Raw genomic sequence first — 12,746 nt, 5'->3', positions numbered from 1 at the left:
TCTCTGTCTCTCTCTCTGTCTCTCTGTCTCTCTCTGTCTCTGTCTCTCTCTGTCTCTCTCTCTGTCTCTGTCTCTCTCTCTCTCTCTCTCTCTCTCTCTCTCTCTCTCTCTCTCTCTCTCTCTCTCTCTCTCTCTCATATTGACAATAAAAAAATTCCCCTTTAGCCATACCATGGAGTGGTCATGTTGTCAGTTTATACAGGGAACTATTTTTAAAATGTTACATATGAAATGGTAGTCTTCCTGTGTCTTGGTGACACTCGGTGTAATCTGTAAGGAATATGACATTTTAAGAGGTCAGAACACACTTTCATATAGACTGTCGCACTTTCAGAGACAGTTTGCTAAGGTGACATGCTATTACTTGCTTTAAGAATATAGTGACTTTGTAAATCAGAAGCAATCTCCCCTTGGAAGACTTTTAAGAGCAAGAGAAGGTGATTAATAGTTAAAGTGCAGCTGCTGAAAGTATTCACAAAGAAAAGAATTGTAAGAAAAAGGCAAAATTTCCATATAAAGGAATTTATTCTTTAGACATAGAAGGATATGATCAACAGGAAAGCCATGAAAATGTGCAGAAAATTAATTTCCAGATTAAAAAGGAACACCAGCACCAAGAAGAAGGAGAAAGCAAACAAACAACCCCAAATTAAACAGAAAAGAAATATTCTTTGGCATGCTTTTAGTTCAGAATTATAATAGTAAAGAAATTGATAAAGGCTTCCTGGTAGTACACTAGGATATTTATAGAGAAACAAAAAACAGAGTGACAAGGTTTACACATTAGCACTGGCAGTCCATGCCAAAGGCAGTAAAGCCATGGCCTCCGCATGCTCCTTTATAGAAGGCAATATTAACTATGCCATCCCAATAGCTATTTTCAAATAGCTTACTTTGTTCAGTTTTCAGAAGGTACTTGAAAAAGACTTGTTAAAAACAGGAAAACAAGAGTAGGATATAAGAAACACACTCACTGACAGCGGGGATGCAAACTGGTGCAGCTCCTCTGGAAGTCAGTATGGAAAATCCTCAAGAAGCTAGAAATCAATCTTCCATGTGACAGAAGCACACATGGCGATCAGTAGGTTGCTAAGGGCAATGACGCAACGTTGCAGCCATTTCTCCAGGTCTTTCTGTTTCAAGCAGCAAGTGAAGTCATGACTAGCAAATAAGCAGCACAGGCAGTGCTGTCAGTAAATCACTAAATGAACCAACAAATTGGAATCTAATAATCGGCCTTTTCTACCTTATTTACATTCACCAGCTACATCACTTCTTGGCATGCGCCAAAGGACTTGACATCTTATTCCAGATGTTTGCTCAACCATGGTTATTGGCGCTCTGTTTACAATAGCAGGAAATCAGAAGAACCTAATGTTCTTCAACAGACAAAAGGATTTGATAGAATTTAAAGCCCACTGTTTGACGTGGAACCCATGCCTGACTACCTAGGTCATAGACCTAGTTAAAAACCAATACCTGTTGTTCTGCTAATGTACCAAGAAATAAAATTCCTGATAACATTCTGTATAGCCATAGATTAGTGTCTTGCTTAGCCAACATCAGATAAATTTTTTCTGCAGTGGATAAGAACTAATACAGAGACCCACAACTGGACAAGGTGCAGAGAGGGAGAGACCTTGGGACACTCAGCCCTAAGTGGAACATTTTCATCAGTGCCTCCCTCTCAGGACTCAGGGATCTCTGTCAAAGGGAAGCACAAAGATTGTAAAAAGCCAATAGGAATGGAAGGCCGCAAGACAACAATGCCTTCCAGACACAACAGGAATGGCACACACATGAATTCACAGAGGGGAACGCACATGGGGCCTGCACACTTCTAAGCCAGAATGGGTCTGGCTGGGGGTTTCTATTGCTGCAATGAAACACCATGGCCAAAAATAACTTGGGTTTGTCTTACATTTCTATCGCAATGCTCATCATCACAGGAAGTCAGGATAGGAACCTAAACAGAGCTGGAAACTAGAGGCAGGAGCAGATGCAGAGGCATGGAGGGGTGCTGCTTACTGGCTTGCACCTCACGGCTTGCCCAGTCTGCTTTCTTATAGAATCCAGAACCACCAGCCCAGGGATGGCACCACCTATAGTGGATTAGGCCCTACCCCATCAACTACTAATTAGAAAAATGAATGACTTACAGGCTTGTCTACAACCAGATCTTATGAAGGCATTTTCTTAACTGAGATTCCCTTCTTACAGATGACTTCAGCTTGTGTCAAGTTGACATAAAACTAGACAGCACAGAGCCTCAGTGCTGAGAGGGGATGTAAACACATGCCTCCATTTCTAACCCAAAAACTTTACCACTTGTAAAGGAAAACTAGTTTTTTCCAATTGAGGCTCACTGGGAATATAAACTACACTTAAGGGCAGGCCTCATGACCAGCAATAAGTGACAGAAATAAACTCAACAGCATGTTTTAAAATATTTTGTCTTACAATGCTTTGTTAGAGACTTTTTTCTTTAACTTTACTTGTCTTTTGTTTCTCTATTTTGGTTTCTAATTTTGTGTGTGTGTGTGTGTGTGTGTGTGTGTGTGTGTGTGTGTGTGTCCATTTCTTGGGATTTTTAATTTTTTTCATTAATTTATTTATTTAATCACTTTACAGCCTATTTGCAGACCCCTCCCTCCTCTCTTCCTAGTCCTACTCTCACACCCCCTTTCCCTGCTTCCCTTCCCTTCCTCCTTAGAGAAGGTGAGGTCCCTGCAATGGGTACCAACTCACCATGGCACATCAAGTCACAGCAGGACTAAGTGCATCCTTTTCCACTGAGGCCAGGCAAGGCATTGCAGTTAGGTGCAAGGGATCCAAAGGCAAGTAACAGAGTCAAAGACAGCCCCCACTCACATTGATAAGGAACCCGCATACTGACCAGGCTGCACATCTGCTACATATGTGTAACTTGTCTAGGTCCAGCTTATGCATACCTTTTGCTTAGTTTCAGTCTTTGTGAGCCCCTATGGCCTCAGGTTGCTTTACTCTGTAGATCTTGATGCCTCCTTGTCTCTCAGTCCTTCCACTCTTCCACAGGACTCTCTGAACTTGGCCCATTGTTTGCCTGTGGGTCTCTGCATCTGTTTCTAGCAGTTGCTGGATGAAGCCTCTCAGAAGACAGTTATGCTGGGATTATGTCTGCAAGGATAGCATAGTATCATTAATAGTGTCAGGGATTGGCTCTCCACCACCCTGACACACAAACAACCAATCAATACACAGTGTTGTGGAGCCCAATGCCAATGGAAACATCTAAAATACTCCCACACCTTAGTCTCACAGAACACTGTGGAAGTGAAAAGAGTATAAGAGCCAGAGGCTTGGAGAGTTTGCTATGATATTATGTACGCAGTTATATCAGAAGCTACATCTATAAAAATCTCACCAACATGACCACTCAAATGTGAACTAAATAGAACACTAATGAACATGCAATGTGCACAGGGAGAAGCCGACAAATCTTCAACAGGACAGAAAAACCTATGGGCAACTAAGTAAAGCATGGAGCAGGAGAGGTGGCCCTCCCTAGGGAAGATCACACCAATTGGTTGTCCAGTGCCAGATAGACAGCCCTGAAAACAGATATACGAGTAACATTGTAAGGACTCGACAGGTTATATTAGGGAATATGTATATTTATATAACTATATATATATATTCATATAATAACAACTGATGAAAAGAAAGGCCATGGATTTGAAGGAGAGCAGAGAGGGTTTATGGGAGGGTTTGAGGGAAGAAAGAAAAGGAAGAGATGTTATAATTAAAATACAATCTCAAAAATAAACCAAGAAACAAAGAAATGAATGCACAGTGATGTATACACTGTGGGAAAAGATGCAGCAGCTTTTCTTAAAATGAAATGCACAGTCATTAACCAGGTTAGAAATGGATTTGGGATATTGATCTTAAATAAGTGAAGACTTGGATTCCAGCCCAAATCTGTACTTATTTGTAGTAAACCTGGAAGCTTCCCAGATCTGCAGTGACTACAGTTACATAAATGGTGGCACAGATACACTGTGGAACACTAATCAGTAATGAAAAAACCCAAACAAAGAACAACAACAAGGTAATCTATTGAAAAATGCAATGGTGTCTGTGAGTCTAGGGAATTTCCTGAACGTTGTCATTACTGATGACTCCACTTATGTATATGACTTTGTTTTGTTTTGTTTCTGTTTTTTGAGACAGGGTTTCTCTGTGTAATGGGTCTGTCTGTTCTGGACTAGTTTTGTAGACTAGGATGGCCTCGACTTCACACAGATCCATCTACCTCTGCCTCCCTGAGTATTGGGATTAAAGGCATGTGCCACCATGCCTGGCTGTGATATTTCTTTGTAAGAGTCAAGTTTAGGAGAATATAAGTCAATATTCCAGGAACTAATGAATATAATGAACTATAAATGAATAATTCCAGGAATTAAGAATAAATAGTGATGAAGGTAGGAAGGACATCAACATAGTTGTGACAAGAACCTAAGACAAGATGCTGTGGTATTGGAACTGTTCAGAGTCTTCACTACAGAGATATGGATTCACAAACCTCCACAGGTAACACCTGCATACACATGCATACACACACACACACACACACACACACACACACACACACACACACAGGGAGGGGAAACTGATCAAAACAATGGATTTTACTTGTAATGCCCTGAAGTTTAGTAAGATATTGTCAATGTAAAAAACTATGTAAAGTACACAAAAGAGTTTTCTATGCTTCTTTTTTTTTTTACAGCTGTGTATGAATACTAGTCTTATTTCAAGCAATAACGAGAAGTTGAAAAGTAAACCTAAGAATATCTGTCATAGTAATGGTCACATAACAAGCAATTGTTTTTACTATAGGCATAATGATACAAACACATCCATTCTCAAGGCATGTGTACATGCGAGTCGAGCACCTCTCCAGGCAAAAGGTAACACCTACAAGGTGGACATGAGATTTGAGCGATGAGTGAGGGGTCACATTTGGAACTCTGCTCTATACTCTACCTCTTTTCACTCAGTTCAAGAATCCCTTTCTCTTTCCTGCAGTGTCTTATTTCATCTCACTCTCTGTTCTCACCCAGCATGTGTGCACTCTTAATGCAGCAGACAGCTTCTGCTTTATTCTACAAATTCAGGAAACATCTCTCCTTCTGGAGCTCATGTCCAGCTGCGAGTTTTCTATGGTAGCCTACCATGTCTCCACCTGGCTCTAGGAAACTAGGTTTTCTCTGCAAAAGTCCAGGCCCGCTAGCCTCCTCTCATGCCTTCCTGTTTGTCCTTCAGAAAGATTTTTCTTCCTGTGACAAAGCTTTTCCCCTCTCCTCCTATATTAGCAAAAGTTCTAAAGTCTTGGGATAATTATATCAAGAAGGTTGAGGTTAAGAAGAGGTAGGCAGCTCATGTTTTTGAAAATACTTAGTAGTTTGATTGTAACACTATATATCTATATCTATATCTATATCTATATCTATATCTATATCTAAATAATGAAATTGAGGCTCAGAGTGGCTAGTCATGTAAGTCAAGATCTGAGTGCATTTTAACATCGGGACATTGTGTTAGTTACACAATCTTAGTATCACAGATAAAATGAATGTATTTACTATAAGGTGCACTGCAACAAATATTCTGATTTATTTGGGTACTTACTCCTAGAACATATTGATAATTAATGTGTTTATAATATAAGAATTATCTTCTGGCTGTTCCTTTATCCTTGAACCCTCTCAACATGTTTTTCAATGAATAAGTTGGATCAAAAGAGTAGAGAAAAGTTTGATCAAACTTTTCTTAAAAATGGGTTTAAAAGTTTAGTCCTCTACTCATGTATCACATTCACAATAGGCTTGGAGATAAGTTAATTCACTAACATGATAATGGGTGGCCAAACATAGAAACATTCAGAGCACTGCGAGTCAATTAATTTATGCACTTGCTGTTTAACCTAGCATCTAGGATGATGAAGTACCTTCATTTAGAGCAGAACTGGGATTCGGAACCCTGTAACAAGGAGATGAGTAGAGTTGGCTTTTAGGTTGTCGCTTAGAGTTCTAAACAGAATGAGGAAAGGAGTGATGTCTATAGTTACCTCCACAGGTCTGTACTTCGCTAACCATCAGAGGGGAGTCAATTAATGAAAGTTTCCACTCAGCAGACCTAATTTGTTTCAATTTGACTTCAGCATCCTCAGAAGTCAATAATGTGAACGTCTAGCACAAAAGGTTGATGTAAGGTAGTAACAACTGAAGACGAGGGTGGCCAGGCTTGAGACCCAAGAAGGTCTCCCAGTTTCTGCCATGGCCATCTCTGCCTTGAATTTAATTGTCCAGAGAGTTTAAAGATATCTTAGTTAGGACTTCTTTTCCTGTGAAGAGATACTATGACCACCACAGCTCTTATAAAGAAAGGAAGTTAATTTAGGCTGCCTTACAATTCTGAGGTTTATTCCATTATTGTCTTAGTGGGAAGGATAGTACTGGAGAGGTCATTGAGATCAGCAGGCAGCAGGAAGAGAGAGTGGCCCTGGGCCTGGCTTCAGCATCTGAAACCTCAAAGCCCTACACCCAGTGACGTTCATCCTCCAAGGCCAGGCCTACTCAAACAAAATGACACCTCCTAATAGTGCCACTTCATATGAGCCTATGGGGGCCATTTCCATCCAAACCACCACAACATTTCTGAAAAGGGTATCAAGTGAAAAAAAAATCTCAGTTAAATAGAAAAAAAAACATGAATGGCAGAAATATGTGGGGAGCCAAATACATGATTTGAGGAAATATTTCCTGGTTTGTTCTGAGATTCTGAAAGCAAAATTAGAAGTGATCGGAACTAAAAAACACATTCTTCAGTTAGACCTTCCCAAATTAAATGGGATCTCTTTGCACACTGAGAGCTTCTTTTTAGTCACTGTCCTCAATTGGAACGCTTATTGAGATGTTCTAAATATTAGGAATACATTAGTGGATAAAATTAACAAATAACTATTATGAGTAGAGAGTTTTTAAATAAATAATAAAACAAATCAATAAAAATATATGTTATCATTCATCTATTACTATGTGTTTAGATAACATCAAAAGATATATGACAAAGTATTTTTAAAAGAATGAGAAGAGATGGCATTGGAGTGGGACAGAGTTTCATTAAAAACTCCATTGTAAATGACCAGCATGACAGCTTATGCTCATGGGTGCAATAGTGGCACAGATATTATGCAGATAATCAACTATTCTCTGTTGGATTTCGTGCTCATGAGTTCAAATCTGACTGGAAACCCATGGTTGGAGAGCTCACAGGGTCATCTTACTACTGTTGCTCTGCTAAATGGACACATTGTCAAACTGCAATCTAAATTCCTATCTTGACCCATAGATTAGTCAAGCTCTGAGTCGGAGAAATTTCTTTGTACATTGGATGGTGGTTAACACGGAAAATCACAACTGGTCAAACTAAAGAGAATAAGTATCAATGAAGTGCCCATCCACAAATGGGACATTTATATCACACCTTCCATCCTGAAGGCTTAGGGATCATTGGAAAACAGAGGAAAGAAAGACTGTAAGAGCCAGAGGTTAGGGAGGACTGGGCGGATACGATGACGTTTGGACACAGCAGAGCCTCATCACTCTTGAACTCACAGCAGCTGTGATTGCCTGCACAAGACCTGCACAATATCAAGGCACTCAAAATTCCATCATGGAGGGAGGAGTTCCAGATTCCCCCACATCTAACTGGGGAGCTGTGGACCATTGTTGGCTTCTGAGGAAAAGAGATCCAATTCTCTTTAGATGTGTAGTTCCTGGTAGGTCCACAATGTTCCAGCTGATGACCACATACTGGCAGCACAAACTGGTCCCAAAGAGTTAATTTAAAAAATAGGACATAAAGTTGGGGCATGCAGAGAGTACAACGGACCTGGAAAAAGGCATGGAGTGACTATAATTAAAGTATAGTATAAGAAATTTTCAACAACAACAAAAACAAATGTGTATATATATATTTGTTGTTGAAGTGGTTGGCCTCATTGTGAAGATGAGTCCAATGTTATCCAGAGAAACAGTATGAATAGGATATAGAAATAAAAAGAGAGTTTTAATTTTGAGGGGCAGGCTCACACTCTTATTCAGGCTGGGGTGTCCCATTATCTGCTTTCTGTAGTCTGGAAGCTCAAGAACTCTGGTGGTATAGTTCCAGTCCAAACCCGAGGGCCTCGGAACCTACCTGATGCTTAGAGAGCAGGTCTGCCTTCTTCCGCCTTACTTTTTATTTAAGAACTCAGCAGATGCTGGCTCTATTTAGCTCACATGTCAAAAGGCTAATTTCTTTCAAAAACACTTGCATAGATACATTCAAATATAGTGCTTTACCAGCTGTTTAAGGTATTCATTATTCCAGTCAACCTGACACACAGAATTAATCATCATAATGATGCTTGAGAGATTTCTGTGAATCATGTGAGGAAGCTATTTTAGAAGGAGCATTTCAAGGAGAAAGCAATGTCAGGCAAAGGCCTCAGGTGGGTTTGTGCGAGCCAGACGGCACCTTGGAAGTGTTTTTGAACAACTTGGCAGAGTGTTTGTGAAAGGAGACAAGAAGAATTTGTAAGAAATCCTCAAAAATGATAAAAAAAATCTTTAAAATACTGGTGTTAATGTGGGTTGGCCTCAATGAGAAGGCGACTACAGGAATCCAGTGTTATTAAGAGAAGCAGAATAGGTGTGGCACGAGTTTGAGCTACAGAACCTCTCCGGTCTCCTCCATGACTTACTGGTTCTCTGATCACAACTAATAATTAATTAGGAAGAGGCAAGAAGGACAGATGCTGTGTTAGTCAGGGTTCTTTAGAGCAGGGGTTCTCAACCTTCCTAATGCTGTGACCCTATAGATCCTCATGCTGTGGTGACACCAACCACAAAATTATTTTCATTGCTACTTCCTAACTGTAATTTTGCTACTGTTATGAATCAGAATGTAAATATTTGTCCTTTTTGATGGTCTTAGGAGACCCTTGCGAAAGGGTCACTTGACCCTAAACGAGTCACAACATACAGGTTAAGAGATGTTGCTCTAGAATAACAGGACTCCCTGTACGTATCAAAAGGGAATTTATTAGAATGACTTTCAGGCTGATCCAACCATGGGTGGCTGTGAATGGAAAGTCCAAGAGCCCAGTCGTTGTTCAGTCCATGAGGCTGGATGTCTCAGCTGCTTTTCAGCATGTGCTGGAAAGATTAGACTCTAACGCCAGTGAAGGAGTGGACTTGTGTCTTATTCAAGAAAAAAGAAAGTGGGCGAAGAGCAGAAGCCTCCTTCTTCCATGTCCTCATGTAGGTTTCCAGCAGACGAGATAAAAGTGTGTCTTTTTACCTAAGAGCACTTGACTAGAAGTGGACTTTCCTACTTCAAATTAAGCAGAAATCTCTTATTCCTTAATTCCATATTTCGTCAAGTAGAAAACCAAGATTGGCCATCACAGACACCAAGAACAGCAGGTATGGCAGAATAGGGCTTACGATTCAAATGGTATAGGCAAAGCAGGTAAGTAACATGTTTTGGACCACATTCAAATATTTAAACATATCACACAAAATGAATGAAGTGTGTTTACAGTACAGCTTGGCGCCCAGCCACATCAGAGGAGGTACAGTCAGCCAAAAGGAAAGAGTCAAAAAGACTTATATAAAGCTTTAATCAGAGAGCCAAAGGTAAATAAGAAATAAAAGCTGCACTTTGAGACTCGGATGACAATTGTTCCCTTGTTATGACTTCACAGAGAAGTTAAAGGGGAAGGAAACAGATGACCCTGCAGCTTCAGGGAAGGGCAGCTCAGAACATAAGACCATGTCAAACTTAGCCCTTCCCAGAACAAGAATAACTGTTGTCTTTTATTTTATTTTTGAGTCAAGGTTTCACTATGTAATCCAGGCTGACTTAGATTTTATTATGTAACCCAGACTGGGCTCAAACTCCCTTCTGTGTTTAACTCCTGAGTGCTAGAATTGCAGATATGTCCCACCATCTCTACCTGCTCACACGAACACCTTCTTGCCTTTTGTCAGTAGCTAGGTAAGGGTCTGTTCTCACATTGTTTTAGCATGCATAATTGTTTGGCATTTTGAACATCAAAATCAGACTGAGAAAATAGGCACAAGCCCAAACACACTTCTTTAATTATTCTGTATCTGTAACACTGTTATAATTATGAAGCCTTGTGCAGAGGCTCAGAATTGATTAATTCTGCCAATTTAAAAGAGACAGAGTATCTATCTATCTATCTATCTATCTATCTATCTATCTATCTATCTATCTATCTATAATATTTTGTTCTTTCCTTGCCACAGGTGCCTTCATTTGCAAGATGGTGCCATTTGTTCAATGCACTGCTATTGTGACAGAAATCCTTACTATGACCTGCATTGCCGTGGAAAGGCACCAGGGACTTGTCCATCCTTTTAAAATGAAGCGGCAGTACACCAACCAAAGGGCGTTCACAATGCTAGGTATGTTTGTCCTTCTGTGTCACTGTGACAAAGCACCTGAGTTGAAGAACTTAAACAAGAATGGCTTCACTGTTGTTGGTTGGTTCAGTCTATGGTCTGTTGGCTCTGCTGTTTCTGGGCCCTTGTGTGGTGAGACAGAGCATGTGATAGAGATCATGTGACAAAGCAGAGTGGCTAACCTCATGACAGACAGGAGGCAGAGGAACAGAAAGCAATGGTCTAAGGACAAGAATGCCTTTCAGAGTCATATGCTCAGTGACCTATGCCTTCCATCCAGACCTGCCTCCTAGTAGACCATTCAAATCAAGTTTATCAATGGATTAATCTGCCTTCAGAGTTAGAGGCCTCACTTCTCAAGTCTATCAGCTGACAACCGAGACCTTAACATGAGAATCTTTAATGAACATTTCAAATTCAAAGTGTAACACTAGGTAAGACCACCAGGTATGCCAACTCTATGCTAATACCATTTCGAATTACAGAACCAACCTTATCTATGCTCCTTTAAGAGTAACTTCTCATAATGTGTAAGTATTAGGATGTGACTTGAGAGGTCCAGTCTTTTCTTTTGAGTATACCTCACTGGTTCGCTCCTTTCTGTCTCAACCTAGAAAATGTATCATTTTGAGTATTCTTCACTTTATACCCTAAGCTTGTAAACATTGCATTCACCTAGTCGATGATAACACATCAGGGGCATTGCCACAGTAACATTCATTAGACTAGGAGGCTGATCCTCTGAGGTGGGTTTTAAGCTTACAAGGTCAAGTGGATTTTGTAAGAGAGCAAGGGATGTGGTTTTTAAGAAACTGGAAAACCAAATTGCTTTCCTGAGAAATGTCAGATATTCAGTATCTGCCACAGAAGGTCCTTGGGTACTTGGATGCTAAGTAGAGTCCTAGAGAGGTCTGACAAAGACAAATTCTTTCATCCTCATAATGTTTGAAGATCCTACATGTTTAGCTTACTATAACTGTCCCCAGGGAGTGTGTCATGATAAACATCAGATTCAAGGAAGTGTCCTAAAGCCTAGCCCAGCAGAATGGGGGGATTTGCTGTTCACTGATGACAAGAACTCGATGTGCATCATTGTTTGAATCTGTGATAGCTAAATACCCAGAGGTACAGCGAGCAGCTAATGTGACACTGAAAGAGAGAAGCTTTACTAACGTTCATGTGACAGGAATAAGCAGAGTTATTTTAGTTACAGAAATGCACGCGGTATCAAAATGGAGAATTCAAGAAAGCACCCCTGAAGTCGTTGCAATCCCAAATTCATTTTTAAGCAATTGGAAGTGAGTGAACAAATTGTTAGGCAGAAGAATTCATTAGTTACTGTGAAGCTTATGTCATATGTTCTCTAAAAATAATTAAAATATCTTTGGGCTTCTAATAATTAACAACTTTCTAATATTCCAGACCAATGTATAGGTGTGGGAAGAGTTTAAAGTAAGGAATATGTGGAGAAGGAATGCTATTAAAAAGGAAGAGAAGCAGGGCGAATCTTAGTGTTGTAAGAGCGAAGACAGTAACAGGCAGTTAAAGCTGTTACAACTAAAATAATTCAGAGAAAACAGCAACTTTTAAAAATTCCTTGTGTGGGCTGGTCTGCACTCTTTCCTGACATTTCCCTGTCACTTTTCCACCATGAACCATCCTGTCAGTCACTGCCCATGTACCTTCTACCTGTAATTGCCTAGATCCCCGGCTTATGCGAGGGAGAAGGATCCAGGCTTCCTCATCCTGGTAATGTAATGAAGTGTATATGTGTGCTATTCTACCCTAAGGTTTCTGTATCTGGAAGGTCAGGGCCCCAGTATGGTTGATAATGAGCTTAATCCAGTTTGACTCAATCCCTCTGGAATTTGCTAGATTGTAAAAATGATTGGACATAAGATAGTGTTATGCAGCCAGAGTAGAACAAGTGGGTTTATTGGTGTGGAGCCAAAGACACACAGAAAGATGGAAAAGCCCTTAGAATGGCCTTGGATCATTGAGTGATGGTGATATTCTGTGGGTAATGTCAATCTGTGTTTGTCCTACTGGTAAGGCCTAGTCATGGCTGTAAGTAACACCCTGTTTTCTAAATGATACCAAATAAAAAGAGAAAGAACAACCAGAAATGTATCCTTCTCTTGTACTGCTGAGATTCATAGACCGAAATGGCCCTTAGTAGTTAATCTGTTTTTACATTGCCGATGGCACATAATTAAAGTAATTTCAGCA

General features: G+C 40.1%; 1 protein-coding gene across 1 annotated transcript in view; it reads left to right on the top strand.

Moving 5' to 3' along the window:
• LOC311599850 (pyroglutamylated RF-amide peptide receptor-like) overlaps nt 1–12,746 on the top strand; it is a 61,356-nt gene that overhangs the window by 35,557 nt on the left and 13,053 nt on the right. The window contains exon 2 of the mRNA XM_084785905.1: nt 10,362–10,520. Within this exon, the coding sequence (XP_084642031.1) occupies nt 10,362–10,520 (159 nt within the window). The remainder of the gene's footprint in view (nt 1–10,361; nt 10,521–12,746) is intronic.

The sequence above is a fragment of the Acomys minous genome (assembly GCF_964271855.1).
Source record: "Acomys minous genome assembly, chromosome: 6".
NCBI classification, from domain to species: Eukaryota; Metazoa; Chordata; class Mammalia; order Rodentia; family Muridae; genus Acomys; species Acomys minous.
This window is presented reverse-complemented; position numbering and strand designations above follow the sequence as displayed.